We start from the raw sequence: 17,887 nt of genomic DNA, 5'->3' as shown, positions 1-17,887 counted from the left end.
CCACCACGACAACTGGTATGTTGCGGGATCTGAATCTGGACCCCCACGAGAGCAGCCATGACTCGTGCTCCTCCCAAGCTCCCCGGCAAACCAACTCCTTCTCGCACTACTTCGACAGCGGCCACCGGTAGCACGCCGACAAGGTCGCGGGCGTGGGCGCCGCCGCTGCAGCCCACCTTCACCATGAGCGTCGGCCGCCGCGGTGTGCCTAAACTCATGCTGCACCCCTCCGTCTCGGGGGAGCACCGGCATCCGTGTCCACCGCGAGGAGCTGCATACACCGTCGCCCACCATCCCGAGGGAGCACCGGCCTTTATTTCGGTCGACGTGGTCGTTGCTCAGCGAGTTTCTGCAACAAGGTCCCTGTCGCAGAAAAACTGTAATAGACCCCTGCTGCAAAAAATTACAACAAGACCTTAGTTGCAATTTTTTTAATTGCAACAAAACCTCTATTACAAAAAAACCACAACAAAACATCCGTTACAAGAATAATTTGCAACTTCACATATGTTACAAAAATTTCCGCAACATAACCCATGTTACAGAAAATTTTCGCAACGCGACATGTGTAGCAATGATGGAAGGTGACCCCAGGCTGCTCAATCACCAGATCAACGACTCGCTAGGCGACAGATCTTTTAAAAAGATCCGCCATATAAAAAATGGTACAAAACTTTGTAGGGGTGCCGGATCCGCGCGCGCCTGGCCACAAAAAGAAGGGGTCCTTTTTCTTGTAAACCACTGGTCGGACCAAGTGACTAAGAGGCTGGGTTTGCTTCCTTACTCTATTTAATCTAGATATTTCTGGAAGCAATAATTTAAAGTAAAAGCATACTGCAATATTTTTCTCCGGAACACTGGTACACATGAAACAAGTAATACACTATATATATACGTAAACAAGTACAGTACTCGAGTAAACGCGTAACAATTTTGTCCCAACATGCAAGAGCCAAAAACTATTGCGACGAGCGCATCTATCCACAGATGGAACTACAGAAACCTAGCAAACGCCTTCCCAGGGCCGGGGGGCTCGCGTCCTCTTCCTCTTTGGCGGACCGCTGCTTGATGGCGGTGACCTTGCACCGGACGGCGAAGCAGTCGTCCTTGAGGAACCTGGAGCCCTCGAGGTCCTCCTTGCTGATGAACTGCGGGATGCCCCACATGTGGCTGGAGGAAAAGGCCGAGGCGCTCAAGCGTTGGTAGTGCGACGGCCACTTCACCAGCGTCCCTTGGTGGTGCACCAGTGCGAACTCGCACTCGGCGTGGACGACGCTCTCAGCGGCGCCGGCATCGGCGGGGTCGCGCCTGAGGAACAGCGAGACGAAGCCGGCGTCCTCCGGGCGCTCCCCGTCGAGGTAGCAACGGATCCTCCAGGTGTGGCCCGCTGCCTTGAACGCGTTGGACTCCACGTAGCTGCCGTTGCCGCCGTGCATGGTCTCGAGTCGCGAGTAGCCCTGGATCCTGAGCGTGTGGTGCCCGGTGCCGACCGCCGTGGCGACGACGGTGGACACGGAGGACTCCTCAGGTTCATCAGAGGACATGGGCGCGTAGTAGGGCGGACACGACGTCATCTCTCCGGCTAGATTGATGATGGAGACGCACTCGACGGCGGCGAATGTATCTTCTGTGCGATCGGTGCGAGGAGGCTCTGGGTTTGGAAGATTTATATATGCGCTGAGACTTCTGGGGTATGATCGACCCTGCCTCTAGGTAGAATCGGAACCGGGTTGTATGTATGGCTCCGCCTCTGGGTAGAATCGGCTCCACCTCCGTCGTCGGCCATGTCATTGTCGTTGTCATCGGAGTGGTCCCAGCCGCTGCAAGACGCTCACGGAGGAGCCGCTTTGCTACGTCTTGCACCGTGCGGAGGGCTGCCTCGGCCAACACCAACTCTGGCCAGGGAGCCATGCCATTGCCCCTGCCGGTGTCAGCAGAGGTGTCGTTGAGCGACAACTCCTTCGATCCCGGCGAGCTCTCTGTCCAGGCGGCACTGTCGCCGCGGAGACGGCTCCGTGGTGGTCCTGATTAATCGTGGACCCAGGCCTCCGTGAGGACCAAGGCCAGCACGACAACGGACTTCGTGAATGCTGCTCGGTGCACCACTCCCTACACGCTACCTCCCTGGCTGCTTTCTCCTCCACAGATCGCCAGGGGCACCTAGTCCTCCTACCTTGCCACGCTAGATGCGGCGCAGTGGCGACACCAACTCCTCCTCCACGCGGCGTCCGATACGCAGTTGCATGGAGGAAACATCGGCTTCAAATAGTTTTTTCAAAGTTTCTCACACATCCAAAATTTTTTTTTTTGGCATGAGCTTCTCAGATGTCCAAACACCATAAAAATTTGCATGAACCTTGCGTACATGAGCATCTTGGATGCCTAAAGTTTTCATTTTCTTTTTTACAATTTACTGTTCATGTCCGAGTGTAAATGAGGTCATCTTAGTATGGAATATTCTGAAAGTAAATGATTTTTTTAATTGCATTCATATCTCACTAGCTAGTTGTATATCCCACTCCACTCTTAGACTAAAATTACAAGATTATGTAGGGGTGCTGGATACGCGCCCCGCTGATGAGTCGACTGCTGCCACTCCCAATGACCGGTAGACCGTGAATGACAGAGGGTACATGATCCCTGGCACCATTGGTGGGGGGACTGTCACCACCGTGGCGAAGACGCTAACGGCAGCGGCCGCACTAGGGTTTCCGGTTCGGTCCCCCCTTGGTGTCACCTGGGAGGAGCAACGAGCGGGGTTGTTAACGTCTGTCCCTTTTGTAGATGTATGAGGTTATTTCCTTACCATGTTTAATGTAGACATTTCAGTAAAAAAACAAGAAGAGCTAGTAAACACATAATATTTTTCTCTGAAGAGGAGCAAAAAGCATTGTAAGAAACACCGGTAAACATGAAACAAGAAGAATTAGTAACGCATTGCGATCAAACACAATAACATGCGTGATATGGCCGTCTTCTCGTGCTAGCCACGTTGGCTTAGGAATAGTTTATCCGGCTCGAGTTGCGATTGGTCCTTTGGCTGTTGTGTAGTGCGTGTTTTGATTGGTTGTTCCGATTCGTTGTCGCTACATCCACGCCAGAGAAGGAAACAATTCGTTGCTGTCCAGATAACACCTCCCCTGCCTTCCCTTCCACACGAAGCAAACCTCATCTCTTCCTATTTCGCCTCTATCATGCAACCATCGCCGCTTCCGCATACGCATCGATGTCTCGCGTTTCTGCGCCGCCGCCTCTGCCTCCGCTACTTTTTCAGCATATTCTCCTGCTCGTTCCCCTCTCCTAGCCGAGCTCCAACCCTGCATCGTCCACTCTTCTTCTCCTCCTCTGAAGGAGCACGTGGCTTGCAGCTGCCACTGGAAGGAAGTTGGGTGGAGGAGATTCGGTGCCAACGGGGCACACATGCCATGATTATAAGTGTATAACCCTAGCGCCCATTCCCATTTTGGGTGGAACAGATGTACTAAGAGCCGCCAGAGTCACCGTCACCGTCTAGGGACGGGTCGGCGGGGGATGCTGGTGTTGGGTCAACACGGGGAAGGCGCCGCTGATGAGGATGTGGTGGAGGACGAGGTCAAGCCAGGTCGGTGAAGGGTGCGGTGGCTGGCTCGCTGGCCAAGCGGCCACCTCTCTCGCTCTCGTCTTTGATGCCGTGAAGAAGATGGATGCTGAAATGGACACATGCTGTATGAGCAGCAGAGGTGTCGTCACTCGATCCGTTTGTGTGTGTCCTGGGTCGCATGCACGCCTCATGTACAACTCGCCGCTCGTCTCTCCTCTCTGTCATGGATCCAACATGAAGATAAATTGTTGGGGAAGTAGATAATGACAGGATTTTTTTATTGTTGTTGCTTCTGTTTACCTTCCTGATCATGGTTGTTGGTGTATGGCATTCACTCTTTGTCAGCTATAGACAGGATATTTTAGGATATTGCGAGGCAGAGCACTTATAAAGTGACATGCGATTTTGTTGATGCCGCGGTAAAAGGAGTGTCATCAATAGGCCTCCAATCAATCCAATTGATCAAGAATGTATTCATTTCTGAGTGAAATTCAAATCTCACACTGTTTGCGAAAGAGACAAGTATACTTTTTGTCCCTCAACTCTGGACGAAATTTAGATTTAGTCCCTCAGTTACGTAACCGGATAACTTGCACCCCTAATTTTTTAAACCGGGCAAGTTTTGTCCCTAATCTTGATTTTGACCCGTTTTGATGATGACTCACCCCGGTTTTGACCTGTCCATGCCAACCTGGCAAAGAAGACCCCAAAATTGACCTGTCCCGGTTCCTGTCTCTCTCTCTACTCCACCGCTCTCTCACGCGGCGTCTGCGGGCAGGGAGCGCAGCGAGGAGCAAGCTATCGGTGGTGGTGATCTCAACAGATTGAGCGCGGCGCCAGGAGATGGGAGATCTCCGCTGCTCGACCTGCTCGTTACCGGGATGGACCACGTTGCCTTTGTGATCAGTTTGCCGGCCTGGGGCACCTCGTGGCATGGGCGGTCTGTGGCGGCACGCGAGCTGCGGCGAGACCACGGTAGCGTTGAGGTGGTAGGCTCGGCGCGCCGGTGTTCAGGGGAGCAGCCAACGGCATGGTGGCCAGCAGATGGCGTTTGCTTGCAGATTGGCCATGGCGGGGCTACACAAGCGTGCGACGTACGGTGAGCATGGCGTGAGCGAGCATGGCACGGTCATCAACGACGGGTGCTGGTGCTCACCAACCAGGCTCGGTCGCGCGTTGCTCTGGATGATTGCTCACCTCTAGCTGATTGATTCACCCATCCGCCATAGACACGCACGTACATGACCTTTATCGCTCGATCCATTCTGGCCAGAACACACGAGTAGCACACGTACGCATGTCACCGGTTGCACGAGTTGATGCATGCCCGCAAAAACGTGTCGTCCATGTTCATGTTGAAGGGAGTGGCGATTGAGCCGTGCGCCATGTTGGAACTGCAGCCCTCTAGCTACCTTTCCTTTCACTCGAACGGAGGTGGAAGAAGGAAAACAATGGACACGAGAGATTTTCCGGCCGGCGCACGAACGCCGCCACGGGCGCTCAAACATCCTAATCTTTTCTTTTTTACAATGGCTACATGGCTTACACTCGGCTCAGCCTACAAAAGTACCCAGGCAGGGGATTTATATACGGTGCGCACACACACACCCCAAAAGCCACACACGCACGCACAACCCAGCCACACCGCAAGTCACGCACTAGCTAAGATACTACATGCATGCATCCATGACTCGGCCACTAACAACTTATCCATGCATGCGTGTGACTCAATCCTTCCCTACTAACTAGGCAGTCAACCAACAAACTTGCATCAAGATTATGGCTAACAATTCCCCTCCTAATCTTGACACGCCTTGCCATCGACCATCGTCTTGAACGCCTACGCTCAACGTCATCACGCGCCTCCGCGCCTGCTGCGACGTGTCGTGAGCCCGCCGTCGACGGAGTTGATGTAGCTCGCTTCGTTGTCGTCGTCATGACCGTGACCCAGCCCGCGGATCCGACCTGGCGCAACGACGCCGGTCGCACCGCCACAGACTTGACTTGGCGCACCGACGCCGGTTGCACCGTGCGCCGTCACGACCCCGGCGACATACACCGAGCTCCTTCTCCGCCGGCGACACATGCCTGGCGTCCCTCTGCGTCCCGCACGTCCCGTGCGCACCCGACGCGCCCGACCGCACCAGTGCGTCCCGCACGTCCCGCGCGCATCCAACGCGCCCGACGAGCCCGACTGCACCAAACGCTCACCGCGTGCCGCCTCCGCGTCCGCCATGGCAGCCGACAGCGACAAATGCCGGAAGGATGCTGCCGAACTCGAGCACAGACTCGAGCACAACGGCGACATACACCTCCTCCCAACGTCAACCGCACGCTAGTACGCGCGACCGTGGTCCCGACGCGCCCGACGCATCCAGTGTGCACCCATAACACGCACCGGTCGCGCCCGGCTCGTCGCCGCGGCCTCCATGCAGCCATGCAGTGCCTCCACGCCGCCACGCCGTGCTGCGCCACCGCGCCACCACGTAGCGCCTCCGCGGCCTCCTCACCGTGCCGCCGCAGCCACCGCGGCCTCCTCGCCACGCCGCGCACCTCCATAGATCGACACACGGCCCGGAGCTTCACCGCGCAGCCGCCGGCGAACGCCACCACCGCCGGCACGCCTCCGGCAAGGGGACGACACCCAAGATGAACCAGCTCATGATACCAATTATTGGAACCGCAGCCCTCTAGCTACCTCTCCTCTCACTCGAACGGAGGTGGAAGAAGAAGAACAGTGGACACGAGAGATTTTCCGGCCGGCGCACGAACGCCGCCACGGGCGCTCAAACACCCCAATCTTTTCTTTTTTACAATGGCTACATGGCTTACACTCGGCTCAGCCTACAAGAGTACCCAGGCGGGGGATTTATACACGGTGCGCACACACACACCCCAAAAGCCACACACGCACGCACAACCCAGCCACACCGCAAATCACGCACTAGCTAAGGTACTACATGCATGCATCCATGACTCGGCCACTAACAACTTATCCATGCATGCGTGTGACTCAATCCTTCCCTACTAACTAGGCAGTCAACCAACAAACTTGCATCAAGATTATGGCTAACACGCCAGTAGCGCTCGACGCGCGGCGGTGCAGCCTACAGACGGTGGCGAAAGCAGCATGGTCACGGTCATTGTCGCCGACGTTTCGTGCAATGTACTCGAGTACATAACGCAGGACCGTGAGTCTGCCGGCGCGTTTGCTGAAGTAAGAGAAGGCCCCACGACTATGTGCGGACCAGCGGCAAGAGGGCGACTAGCAGCGGCGAGACCGTGTCCAGATGGAGCACCGAGAGCGGCAACGGTTATGCTGGTGATGTGGATTTCGAAGCATAGCATGGTTCCGGCTAGCAGTATAAGAGCCAAACGAGACCACCGACGGCCTTGAGCATGGGAGCAGGGGCGCGCCAAATGTTCGATGGAATGCCCGGGTAGTAAGGAGGAAGAAGAGCAACATAGGAGAGAAAAATAGTGCCATGTGGATGAAGACAGGTGAAAAACACGCTGAGTCAGCACCTATACCGGGACAGCAGAAAACAAGGGACGAAACTTGTCTGGTTTTAAGAGTTCGGGGTGCAAGTTATCCAGTTTGTAGTTGAGGGACCAAATCTAGACTTCACCAAAAGTTGAGGGACGAAAAATATATTTTTCTCTTTTCGAAATAACTCCCACATGAGTTTACTGATTTTAAGTCAGATGCTTGATATCATGGCATAATGTGGTATTGAAGGAATAAGGGTGGCATGTCTGTGACAAGGGTATATGTGTGTATAGTAACAATGCTTCTTAATTATGATTGGAGAATCTGAAGGTCTCGGCACTTTCTTTGAACTTTGAAGTTAGCCAATAACAATCATGAGATCCTTGTTGTGTCAAGGTTTTCTGTCCCCTCCCTTGCAAAAAGGGTTGCTATCTCCTCAACTAATTCATGCTCCAGTCATTCCCTCCAATCGATGCCAGACCAAAAGAGATCCCAACTCAGTTTCTTTAGATACAGGTTTATCTCGTGTATCATGAAGAAGCTTCAACAGTAAAGAGAACAGAGCTATTATCTCAACAACGGAAGCTAGAGAATTTAAACCATTAGCATTTTCATGCATATAATTTAATCTATTTTTTAGCTGCGCTAATTTAGTAATAGTACAATTTATATTACTGATTCGGAGATATATGCGATACTTCTTTTAGCAATCAAAACAATTCACCAACATGTATATTGTATGCACTAATTGGATTACTAAATGAGAAATGCAGGATTTATTGAAGTCAAGTTACTAAATATTCATGATGATATCTTATTCCCTGAACTTCTTATCCAGCATCAACTGAGAGTCGAATACTTAAGTGGTTGAGGAAAGCTTCAAATACAATTGTGGCAAACATCTCCATTGATGCTACAAAGCATCTCGATGATTTTGAAGTGAGTTTGCATGTTAATTACATTACATTTTGTATCATGCCCTATTGATCTAAACGTCACTTAGTTTTCTGAATTTGATGAAAACTATGATTTCCTGCTGTGTTTCTTCCATCTTCTTTGTGTTGTTGCTGGATGGATATCCTGCTTTGCTTGGGTAGTTGGCCCGACCGCGGCGCCAGGCTGGATCCTAGTTCTCTTCCAACTGGATGGGCACATACATTGATACTCAAAGCCACAAGGCTGGTGCAGGCGTGTTGGATGCATATGTGTGTTCTTGTCTTTTCGACGCGGGAGTGAAGAAAAAGGAGAGCAGCGTGGCAGTTAGAATTAATCCGAGATACGTAGTCGATCCACCGAAGAACAAGCAATAACAGGACAATGACGACACCGAGATTTGTTAACGAGGTTCGGCGAACTCGCCTACTCCCCAGGGCAACGCTTACGGGCGCTCCTCTCCAAGATACCGCAACACCGGCACAAGACGCCGGCACCCCCTTGCGAGCCTGACGCTATCTAGCTGTCATGGGTTACAACGTGGGGTGCCTCCTCATATATAAGAGGCCAAGGGTACAACGTGTCCGACTCCGCACTACAAGTATTCTACCCACACTACAACACCAAGTCCAAACCGTAACCCAACTAGTACAAAATATTCGACACAAACACAACAAAGTCCACCTTGGCGAATATTCTTCACCACCTTGAATTTGTCCATGAGTCAAACTTCCATGTACTCCGGACTTGTGTTGTCTTCTTCGTAGCTTACTGAGAGCTACTCGACGAGTCTGCCCCAGACCCGCCGCCGCCGTGAGACCCCGCTGCTACTCCCACAACTCCAGTCTCCGTGACTCCACCTGCAATAGTGCTCCCTTGCAACTTGTAAAGATGCGAAGCTGTCCTCCCTCCAATCATCATGGTCACCTCATCTTTCATGATTCTCACGGTCTTCTTATCCCGATCACAATGGAATACCATACCACCATCATGAAGAACACCAAGCGAAATTAGATTCCTCCTTAGCACTGGCACATGCCTGACTCCCCGAAGCATCCGCTCAACTCCGTCAAACATCTTGATTTTGATGTCACCTACTCCAGCAACACGATAACCCATGTCATCGCCCACATAGGCTAAACCAAACTCACCAGACTTGTACGAAGAGAAGCACTCCCTGCTGGGTGTCGCATGAAAAGAGCAAGATGAATCCAACATCCACGCTTCACTTTTGGTTGACTGCCTGTATGATACTATGAGGACATCACTACTGCTGTTTAAGTCATCACCATGAGTTGCCTTATTAGCACTTGCCCACCATTGAATTCTGGACAGTCCTTTCTCATATGTCCCCACTGCTTACACTTGTGATACTGTATATTCTTTTCTTTTTCTTTTTCTTCCCAGCCTCATATCCCTTCCTCACCCTTGACTAGCAAACCTTCACCATGAGATACTTCCACCGCGTTCTTCTTTCTCATATCATAAGATAGCAATGCCGCAGTAATATCCTCATTCTTGATGATCTCCTTGCCATGCGTCAAAGTAGTGATCAAATGGTCATAGGATGATGGCAATGAACAAAGAAGCAAAATTTCCCTATCCTCGTCGTCAACCGTTGCACCCAAGCGTGCTAGATCCGTCACGACTTAATTAAAGGCGTTCATATACTCCACAAGATCTAACCCCTCATGCATCCTCATCCCATACAACTTTTGCTTCAGATACACCTTGGTCGGCGCAGTCTTGGACATAAACTGACTTTTCAGCTTCTCCTAGATCTTCTTCGGCAAATTCTCATCCATCACATGATAAATAACTTGGTCCGACAAACACAACCGTATAGTCCTGGCTACTTTCAACTGTAACTCCTCCTAGTTATCCGCCTCCATCTTAGCTAGCTTGGCTTCCTGCAACAAGTCAAGATGAGAAAAAGCACGAGGAAGATGACAAAGTCAAGATTAGGGGGAGATTGTTAGCATAATCTTTATTATAGCTTAATTAGTTAGTGCTAGTTAGATGCTACTTTGCTGGTTGCCGTGTAGTAGTACGTATTGGAGTCAACCTTGACGTACGTGGGGGTTGTGTACTAGATCGTGTCCGGCTTGTAATTAGCTTGCATGCCGAGTCGTCATAGTTCTTGGCCCGTGTGAGCGCTTGGAGTCTAGTCCGGTTAGGATTGTTGTCATCGTGATTTGATGTGATCGATCCTGGAAGGCGAATCCCAACAGTGGCGACAATTATACCGTGGTTGAAGTTTATTACCTGCTTAGGTCTGATTGCAAATGCTTGTGTTGCAGGAGTCTTGTCGCAACGTTTAGGGATGATGACACAAAGCTTTGGAGATCTTCGTGTTTTACTCGTTGTTTTAGAGTGCTCTTTGTTATTCGGTTATTTATGCATGGGTTGTGTGCTTGTATGGATCAAGAACTTTGTATTAATTTATGACTTGAATACAAGCATACTTCCTAAAAAAAAAAGATACGGGTACACATGAAACGAGAAGAAGAAATAGTAAACGTATAACAAGTTTCTCCGAACACGCAAGAGCCAAAAATATTGCGAGAAGCGCATCTATCCACGGATGGAACTACATAGAAACCTAGCAAACGCCTTCCCAGGGCCAAGGGGCCTCGCGTCCTCTTCCTTGATGGCCAACTCCTGGAGGACGGTGACCTTGCACCGGACGGCGAAGCAGTCGTGCTTGAGGAACCTGGAGCCCTCCAGGTCCTCCTTGCTGATGAACCGCCGGAAGCCCCACATCTTGCTCGAGCAAAAGGCGGAGGCGCTCCCGCGCACGCTGCGCGACGGCCACTTTATCAGCGTGCCTCGGTGGTGCACCAGGGCGAACTCATACTCGGCGTGGACGACGCTCTCAGCGGCGGCGGCGGGGGCGGGGGCGTTGTCGGTGGAGGCATCGGGGGCGGGGACGTTGCCGGTGGTGGCATCGGCGGCGGGGGCGTTGTCGGTGGAGGCAAGCTTGAGGAACAGCGAGACGAAGCCGGCGTCCTCCGGGCGCTCCCCGTCGAGGTAGCAACAGATCCTCCAGGTGTGGCCTGCTGCCTTGAACGCGCTGGACTCCACGTAGGTGCCGTTGCCGCCGTGCATGGTCTTGAGTCGCGAGTAGCCCTGGATCCTGAGCGTGTGGTGCCCGGTGCCGACCGCCGTGGCGACGACGGTGGACACGGAGGACTCCTCAGGTTCATCAGAGGACATGGGCGCGTAGTAGGGCGGACACGACGTCATCTCTCCGGCTAGATTGATGATGGAGACGCACTCGACGGCGGCGAATGTATCTTCTGTGCGATCGGTGCGAGGAGGCTCTGGGTTTGGAAGATTTATATATGCGCTGAGACTTCTGGGGTATGATCGACCCTGCCTCTAGGTAGAATCGGAACCGGGTTGTATGTATGGCTCCGCCTCTGGGTAGAATTGGATATATCTTTCCCTCTTTTCCCTATATAAAGCACGGAGTGCTTCTGCCCGTACGTCGTTGGCACTTTTGCAAAAAAGCCTCTCTATTTCTTAGTATTCAACCCGCGGTCCTTGTGCTAAAACAACCCGAAGCGTTACGTGAGATAAAAAAAATAAAAAGGGGATCCTGCCTCCTCCGATCAGATCTCCACCTCCATCGCGCCTCGCCCCGCCTCAAGGCGCGCCGCCGTCCGCCACCGTGTGCCGCTGGTCGCCGCCGCCCACCCGGCCGGTGCGCCCTACCCCATGTTCCCCAACACCCGCGGCCTTCCACCGCTGGCGACGCTCGACGCGGCGGCCACGGCGGCGCAGGCTTGCAAGGGGCGGCGGCCATGGCGGGGAGGCGCCACTGCGCTCGGGCACCGCATCAGGCGGCGGTAGCGAGGCGGGAGGCGCGAATGGAATGAAGAAGAAGAAAGTGGAGAGGCGGGGGCGGAGGCCGTGGCGGAGAGGCCGCGCTGCGCTCGGGGGCCGCATCAGGCGGCGGCAGCGAGGCGGGAGGTGCGCGCGGAGACGAAGGACGAGAAAATGGAGGCGCCGGGAGCGAGGACTTCGCCGGCGTCAAAGCCACTGCTGAGCGGGACGCAAGCCGTAGGGATGAGGGTAGAGGAAGAGCAGCTCACGGGGATGTGGAAGAGCAGGTCAGCGGGGTCGGAGGTGCTCGAAAGGTGATGAAATCGACCATGGCGGCCGGCGGGTCCGAGGTTGAAGACGCGGTCGATTCGGTCGTCTTGCGTTGTCCCGGCTCATGATCTTCCTCGGAGAGGGCGCGCGAGTCGTGGCGGAGCTCGTGGACACGTCGGTGCACCGAGATGCTGGCGGTGGCTACGCTAATGGTGTGAGGCGTGCACTGGTGCTCTCGGAGAAGCTCGAGATCGAGCGAGGCAGAGGGGAAAACAGAGCCACGAGAGAGGGGAAAGGACCACGGGGTCGTCCTCATCTCCTGGGCGAGGAGGTGGACTTGGTGGAGGCTTCGCCAACGCGAAGCAGGAGGACGCACTCTCAGGTCGTGCGGCCACCTTCTCCTATTGTTTCTCATCTCGGTTCCCCGCCGTCCAGTGATGCTTCAGCCGTCGACAACCAACGACTGCATGCACTCTTAGAGGTAAACCAACTAACGCACACCATGGTCGGGGTAACAGCGGAACCCTCTGTTCTTGATTCCTGTTATTAGTTCTCGTCAGCACATCAGCACCTCACCTCCGTTTGCATTGCAGCGTTTCTGCTATGCTTTTTCAGTACTTTTGTGTTATCTTTTCATTGGAGTGGAGAGAACTGATGATATGGCGTTCCTTTCATCTCTTTGTGTTGTATATTATGTGCTCAGTTGTTTTACAGATTAGTCAGAGATGTGAAATCCATGCTGATTATTCTCATTGTTATGCAAATTCATCTGTGTACTATAATTTCATGACATAGAAAGCCAAAATAAAAATAAAAATTGGAGGAATAGTGCTTCTGAATTTGGGGTTTAAATTTGTGCTGCAGGTTGTGTTGAGACTGAACCTCAACTCTCCAAGTGATTTGTGTTGCAGGTTGTATTGAGACTGAACCTCAACTTCCCAAGTGATTTTCAAAAGAACCCAAATCCTATTGCACGGAAGGTTGTCGAGGGTTTCAGACACAAAGGAGGCTTATAGCTCTGAACACCAAGTGCGTATGTAATTATTATTTAATGGAGCTATCTTTTTTGTTTTATGCAAAATATTTATGCATATTTTCTTCTGGGAGATTATAACACTTAACTTCAAGTGATTCAGGTCCAGAGCTTGCTGATGGTTTTAGGATGGTACCTTTGTAACTCGCAAGATTTAGAATAGAATAGGACTTTGCAGTACATGACCTAATGCAAAAAAAAGGTAGCAGATGCAACACTTAGTGGTATTTCACAAGCTTCTGTTATACAAGGCCTATAAGAAACTGTCCTTACATGGAAATAAAGGTAACACATGCAACTTGATGTCGTATCTCACAAGCATCTATATCTGGTCAATTATGCGTAGGCGATTTGTTTGCTTAGAAATAACATCAAATGTGAAATTCCTCTTCTACACCCGAGCTCAAATGAGCTCGGCATGAGCAGTAAATAAAAATATATTGAAAAGAAGTTCAAGAAAATATAATTTTTTTATAGGAAATTTTGAAAAATGTTCTAAGAGCTTGCAATATTTCATCATGAAATCAGATTTGTTGAAGTCGTGGCAAAAAAAAAATCATTGCTCCAAAATGTTTTCGAAAGTAGCATTTTTGGAGTATCGGTTTTTTCCGCGCCTTCCTGGAATGTGATTCCATGACGAATACTCAAAACATTTGTCAATCTTTATCATAGAAAAAATTCAGTTTTTTTATTATTATTGTACTGTTCACCCGAGCTCATTTGAGTTGGGGTTGACAAACTCTGCGTCCCATCAAATGACACGTCTCATAGTTGCAACTAATTTAAGAGGAAACATAGTGGGCCGCGTGGTTGAATTTATAGGGAACAATTATAGTGATGCAAGTATTTTCATCTAGCATGCTGCGAAGACCCTCATCACGACTTTCTGATATTGATTTGCTTTGGATATTTGCTCAAGAAATTGTGTTACTTCACTTGCATCTTCTTTCCCTCTCCCTCAAAAGGTTTAGACAATTAACCAATATCTCGTAATCTGTTGAAGTATAGTCCTTGCATCTTCTATATCATTTGTGACTAAGATTTGTACATTTAGCTTCTATTTTACAAATCAATCTCTAATTCAACATGTGGTTCAACAGAAATGTAATCATCACATACATTTTGTCTATATAGAAGAAATTATAGTCAAGCTGACTATAACTTGCTGGGACAAATGCATCACCCGAGGACGGGGATCAACTTCAGCAACAACTAAGCATCTTGTCTGTTTGACGAATGTTGTTTGCATATACAATTTTCACTAAGTTTAAAAAAAAAATCCCCGTTGCAACGCACGGGCATTTGTGCTAGTAGACTCCAATTGCTACATCGTGGGTCGCGGCCCCTACTCAGTCACGGCCCCAAAACGGACATAATAATATTTGTCTGCTGACACGTCCGGCTATTCAACACTTCTGCTCTTTTTGTTGTCGAGACATTTCAACACTTCTGCTGACACGTCCGGCTATTCAACACTTAAAGTAAACATCCATCTAAAATAAAAATATATTCAAACATAATTCATGCAAACGTAACGAAGGTCTGATATATTTCACATAAATCGGACTAATAGAGGCTAAATTAACTTGTAGCGGACGGTGGCCTTGTACATCTGGCTGGGATGGCCGGTGGCACCTCCGTCGTTGGTCGTGTCGTCGTCGTTGTCATCGGAGTGGTCCCAGCCGCTGCGAGACGCTCGTGGAGGAGCCGCTTTGCTACATTTTGCACCGTGCGGAGGGCTGCCTCGGCCAACGCCGAATCTGGCCAGGGAGCCATGCCCTTGCCCTTGTCGGTGGCAGCAGAGGTATCGTTGAGCGACAACTCCTTCAATCCTAGCGAGCTCTCCGTCGAGGTGGCACTGTCACCGCGGAGACGTCTCCGTGGTGGTCACCGATTAATCGTGGACCTAGGCCTCCGTGAGGACCGAGGCCAGCACGACAACGGACTTCTTGAATGCTGCTCGGTGCGCCACTCCCTACACGCTACCTCCTTGGCTGCTTTCTCCTCCACAGATCGCCGGGGGCACCTAGTCCTTCAATACCTTGCCGCGCTAGATGCTGCACGGTGGCGGCACCAACTCCTCCTCCATGCGGCGTCCGATACACAGTTGCGCGGAGGAAATATCGGCTTCAATAGTTTTTTCAAAGTTTCTCACACACCCAAAATTTGTTTTTTTGGCATGAGCTTCTCAGATGTCCAAACACCACAAAAATTTGCATGAACCTTGCGCACATGAGCATCTTGGATGCCTAAAGTTTTCATTTTCTTTTTTATAATTTGCTGTTCATGCCCGAGTGTAAATGAGGTCATCTTGGTATGGAATATTCTGAAAGTAAATGACTTTTTAATTGCATTTGTATCTCACTAGCTAGTTGTATATCCCACTCCACTCTTAGACTAATGTTACAAGATTATGTAGGGGTGCTGGATATGCGCCCCGCTGATGAGTCGACTGCTGCCACTCCCAATGACCGGTCGATCGTGAATGACAGAGGGAACATGATCCCTGGCACCATTGGTGGGGGGACTATCACCACCGTGGCGAAGACGCTAACGGCAGCGGCCGCACTAGGGTTTCCGGTTTGGTTTCCCTTTGGTGTCACCTGGGAGGAGCAACGAGAGGGGCTTGTTAACGTCTGTCCCTTTTATAGATGTATGAGGTTATTTCCTTACCATATTTAATGTAGACATTTCAGTAAAAAAACAAGAAGAGCTAGTAAACACATAATATTTTTCTCTGAAGAGGAGCAAAACGCATTGTAAGAAACACCAGTAAACATGAAACAAGAAGAATTAGTAACGCATTGCAATCAAACACAATAAGATGTGTGATATGGTCGTCTTCTCGTGCTAGACACGTTGGCTTAGGAACAATTTATCCGGCTCGAGTTGCAATTGGTCCTTTGGCTGTTGTGTAGTGCGTGTTTTGATTGGTTGTTCTGATTCGTTGTCGCTACATCCACGCCAGAGGAGGAAAAAAATTCGTTGGTGTCCAGATAACACCTCCCCTGCTTTCCCTTCCACAAGAAGCAAACCTCATCTCTTCCTATTTCGCCTCTATCATGCAACCATCGCCACGTCCGCATCCGCATCCGCATCCGCATTGATCTCTCGCATTTCTGCGCCGCCGCCTCTGCCTCCGCTACTTCTCCGGCACATTCTCCTACCCGTTCCCCTCTCCTAGCCGAGCTCAAACCATGCATCGTCCACTCTTCTTCTCCTCTGAAGAAGAAGGAGCATGTGGCTTGCAGCTGCCACCGGAAGGAAGTTCGATGGAGGAGATCCGGTGCCAACGGGGCACACATGCCATGATTATAAGTGTATAACCCTAGCGCCCATTCCCATTTTGGGTGGAACAGATGTACTAAGAGCCGCCGGAGTCACCGTCGCCGTCTAGGGACGGGTCGGCGGGGGATGCTGGTGTTGGGTCAGGGAGGGGAAGGCGCTGCTGATGAGGATGTGGTGGAAGACGAGGTCGAGCCAGGTCGGTGAAGGGTGCGGGGGCTGGCTCGCTGGCCAAGCGGCCACCTCTCTCGTTCTCGTCTTTGATGCCGTGAAGAAGATGGATGCTGCAATGGACACATGCCGCATGAGCAGCAGAGGTGTCGCCAGTTGATCCATTTGTGTGTGCCCTTGGTCGCATGCACGCCTCATGTACAACTCGACGCTCGTCTCTCCTCTCTGTTATGGATCCAACATGAAGTTAAATTGTTGGGGCAGTAGGTAATGTCAGGATTTTTGATTGTTGTTGCTTCTGTTTACCTTCCTGATCATGGTTGTTGGTGTATGGCATTCACTCTTTGTCAGCTATAGACGGGATATTTTAGGATATTGCGAGGCAGAGCACTTATAAAGTGATATGCGATTTTGTTGATGCCGCGGTAAAAGGAGCAGTCGGTGTCATCAATAGGCCTCCAATCAATCCAGAATGTTTTCATCTCTGAGTAAAACTCAAATCTCACACTGTTTGCGAAATAACTCCCACATGAGTTTACTGATTTTAAGTCAGATGCTTGATATCATGGCATAATGTGGTATTGAAGGAATAAGGGTGGCATGTCTGTGACAAGGGTATATGTGTGTATAGTAACAATGCTTCTTAATTATGATTGGAGAATCTGAAGCTCTCGGCACTTTCTTTGAACTTTGAAGTTAGCCAATAACAATCATGAGATCCTTGTTGTGTCAAGGTTTTCTGTCCCCTCCCTCGCAAAAAGGGTTGCTATCTCCTCAACTAATTCATGCTCCAGTCATTCCCTCCAATCGATGCCAGACCAAAAGAGATCCCAACTCAGTTTCTTTAGATACAGGTTTATCTCGTGTATCATGAAGAAGCTTCAACAGTAAAGAGAACAGAGCTATTATCTCAACAACAGAAGCTAGAGAATTTAAACCATTAGCATTTTCATGCATATAATTTAATCTATTTTTTAGCTGCGCTAATTTAGTAATAGTACAATTTATATTACTGATTCGGAGATATATGCGATACTTCTTTTAGCAATCAAAACAATTCACCAACATGTATATTGTATGCATTAATTGGATTAATAAATGAGAAATGCAGGATTTATTGAAGTCAAGTTACTAAATATTCATGATGATATCTTATTCCCTGAACTTCTTATCCAGCATCAACTGAGAGTCGAATACTTAAGTGGTTGAGGAAAGCTTCAAATACAATTGTGGCAAACATCTCCACTGATGCTACAAAGCATCTCGATGATTTTGAAGTGAGTTTGCATGTTAATTA

General features: G+C 50.3%; 1 protein-coding gene across 2 annotated transcripts; it reads left to right on the top strand.

Annotated features, from left to right (window-relative positions):
• Positions 1-11,532: 11,532 nt before the first annotated feature.
• On the top strand, positions 11,533-13,540 carry LOC123184624 (uncharacterized). Of its 2 annotated transcripts, none has more exons than XM_044596715.1 (2): positions 11,533-12,582; positions 13,013-13,540. In XM_044596715.1, the coding sequence occupies exons 1-2, from the start codon at positions 12,226-12,228 to the stop codon at positions 13,115-13,117; spliced, it is 462 nt and encodes a 153-aa protein (XP_044452650.1). In that variant the 5' UTR covers positions 11,533-12,225; the 3' UTR covers positions 13,118-13,540. The 2 variants fall into 2 exon arrangements, with proteins under 2 accessions (XP_044452650.1, XP_044452651.1); XM_044596716.1 differs by having other exon boundaries at positions 12,966-13,540.
• The last annotated feature ends 4,347 nt before the right edge of the window (positions 13,541-17,887 follow it).

Source organism: Triticum aestivum, chromosome 2A, assembly GCF_018294505.1.
Source record: "Triticum aestivum cultivar Chinese Spring chromosome 2A, IWGSC CS RefSeq v2.1, whole genome shotgun sequence".
NCBI lineage: Eukaryota > Viridiplantae > Streptophyta > Magnoliopsida > Poales > Poaceae > Triticum > Triticum aestivum.
The sequence above is the reverse complement of the archived record's forward strand: the minus strand, read 5'-3'. Positions and strand labels throughout refer to the sequence as shown.

Coding starts and splice junctions, on each gene's coding strand:
- LOC123184624 (XM_044596715.1), top strand. CDS start 12,226: ATGATCTTCCTCGGAGAGGGCGCGCGAGTCGTGGCGGAGCTCGTGGAC. Junction 12,583..13,012: donor GACTGCATGCACTCTTAGAG/GTAAACCAACTA, acceptor TTTGTGTTGCAG/GTTGTATTGAGACTGAACCT.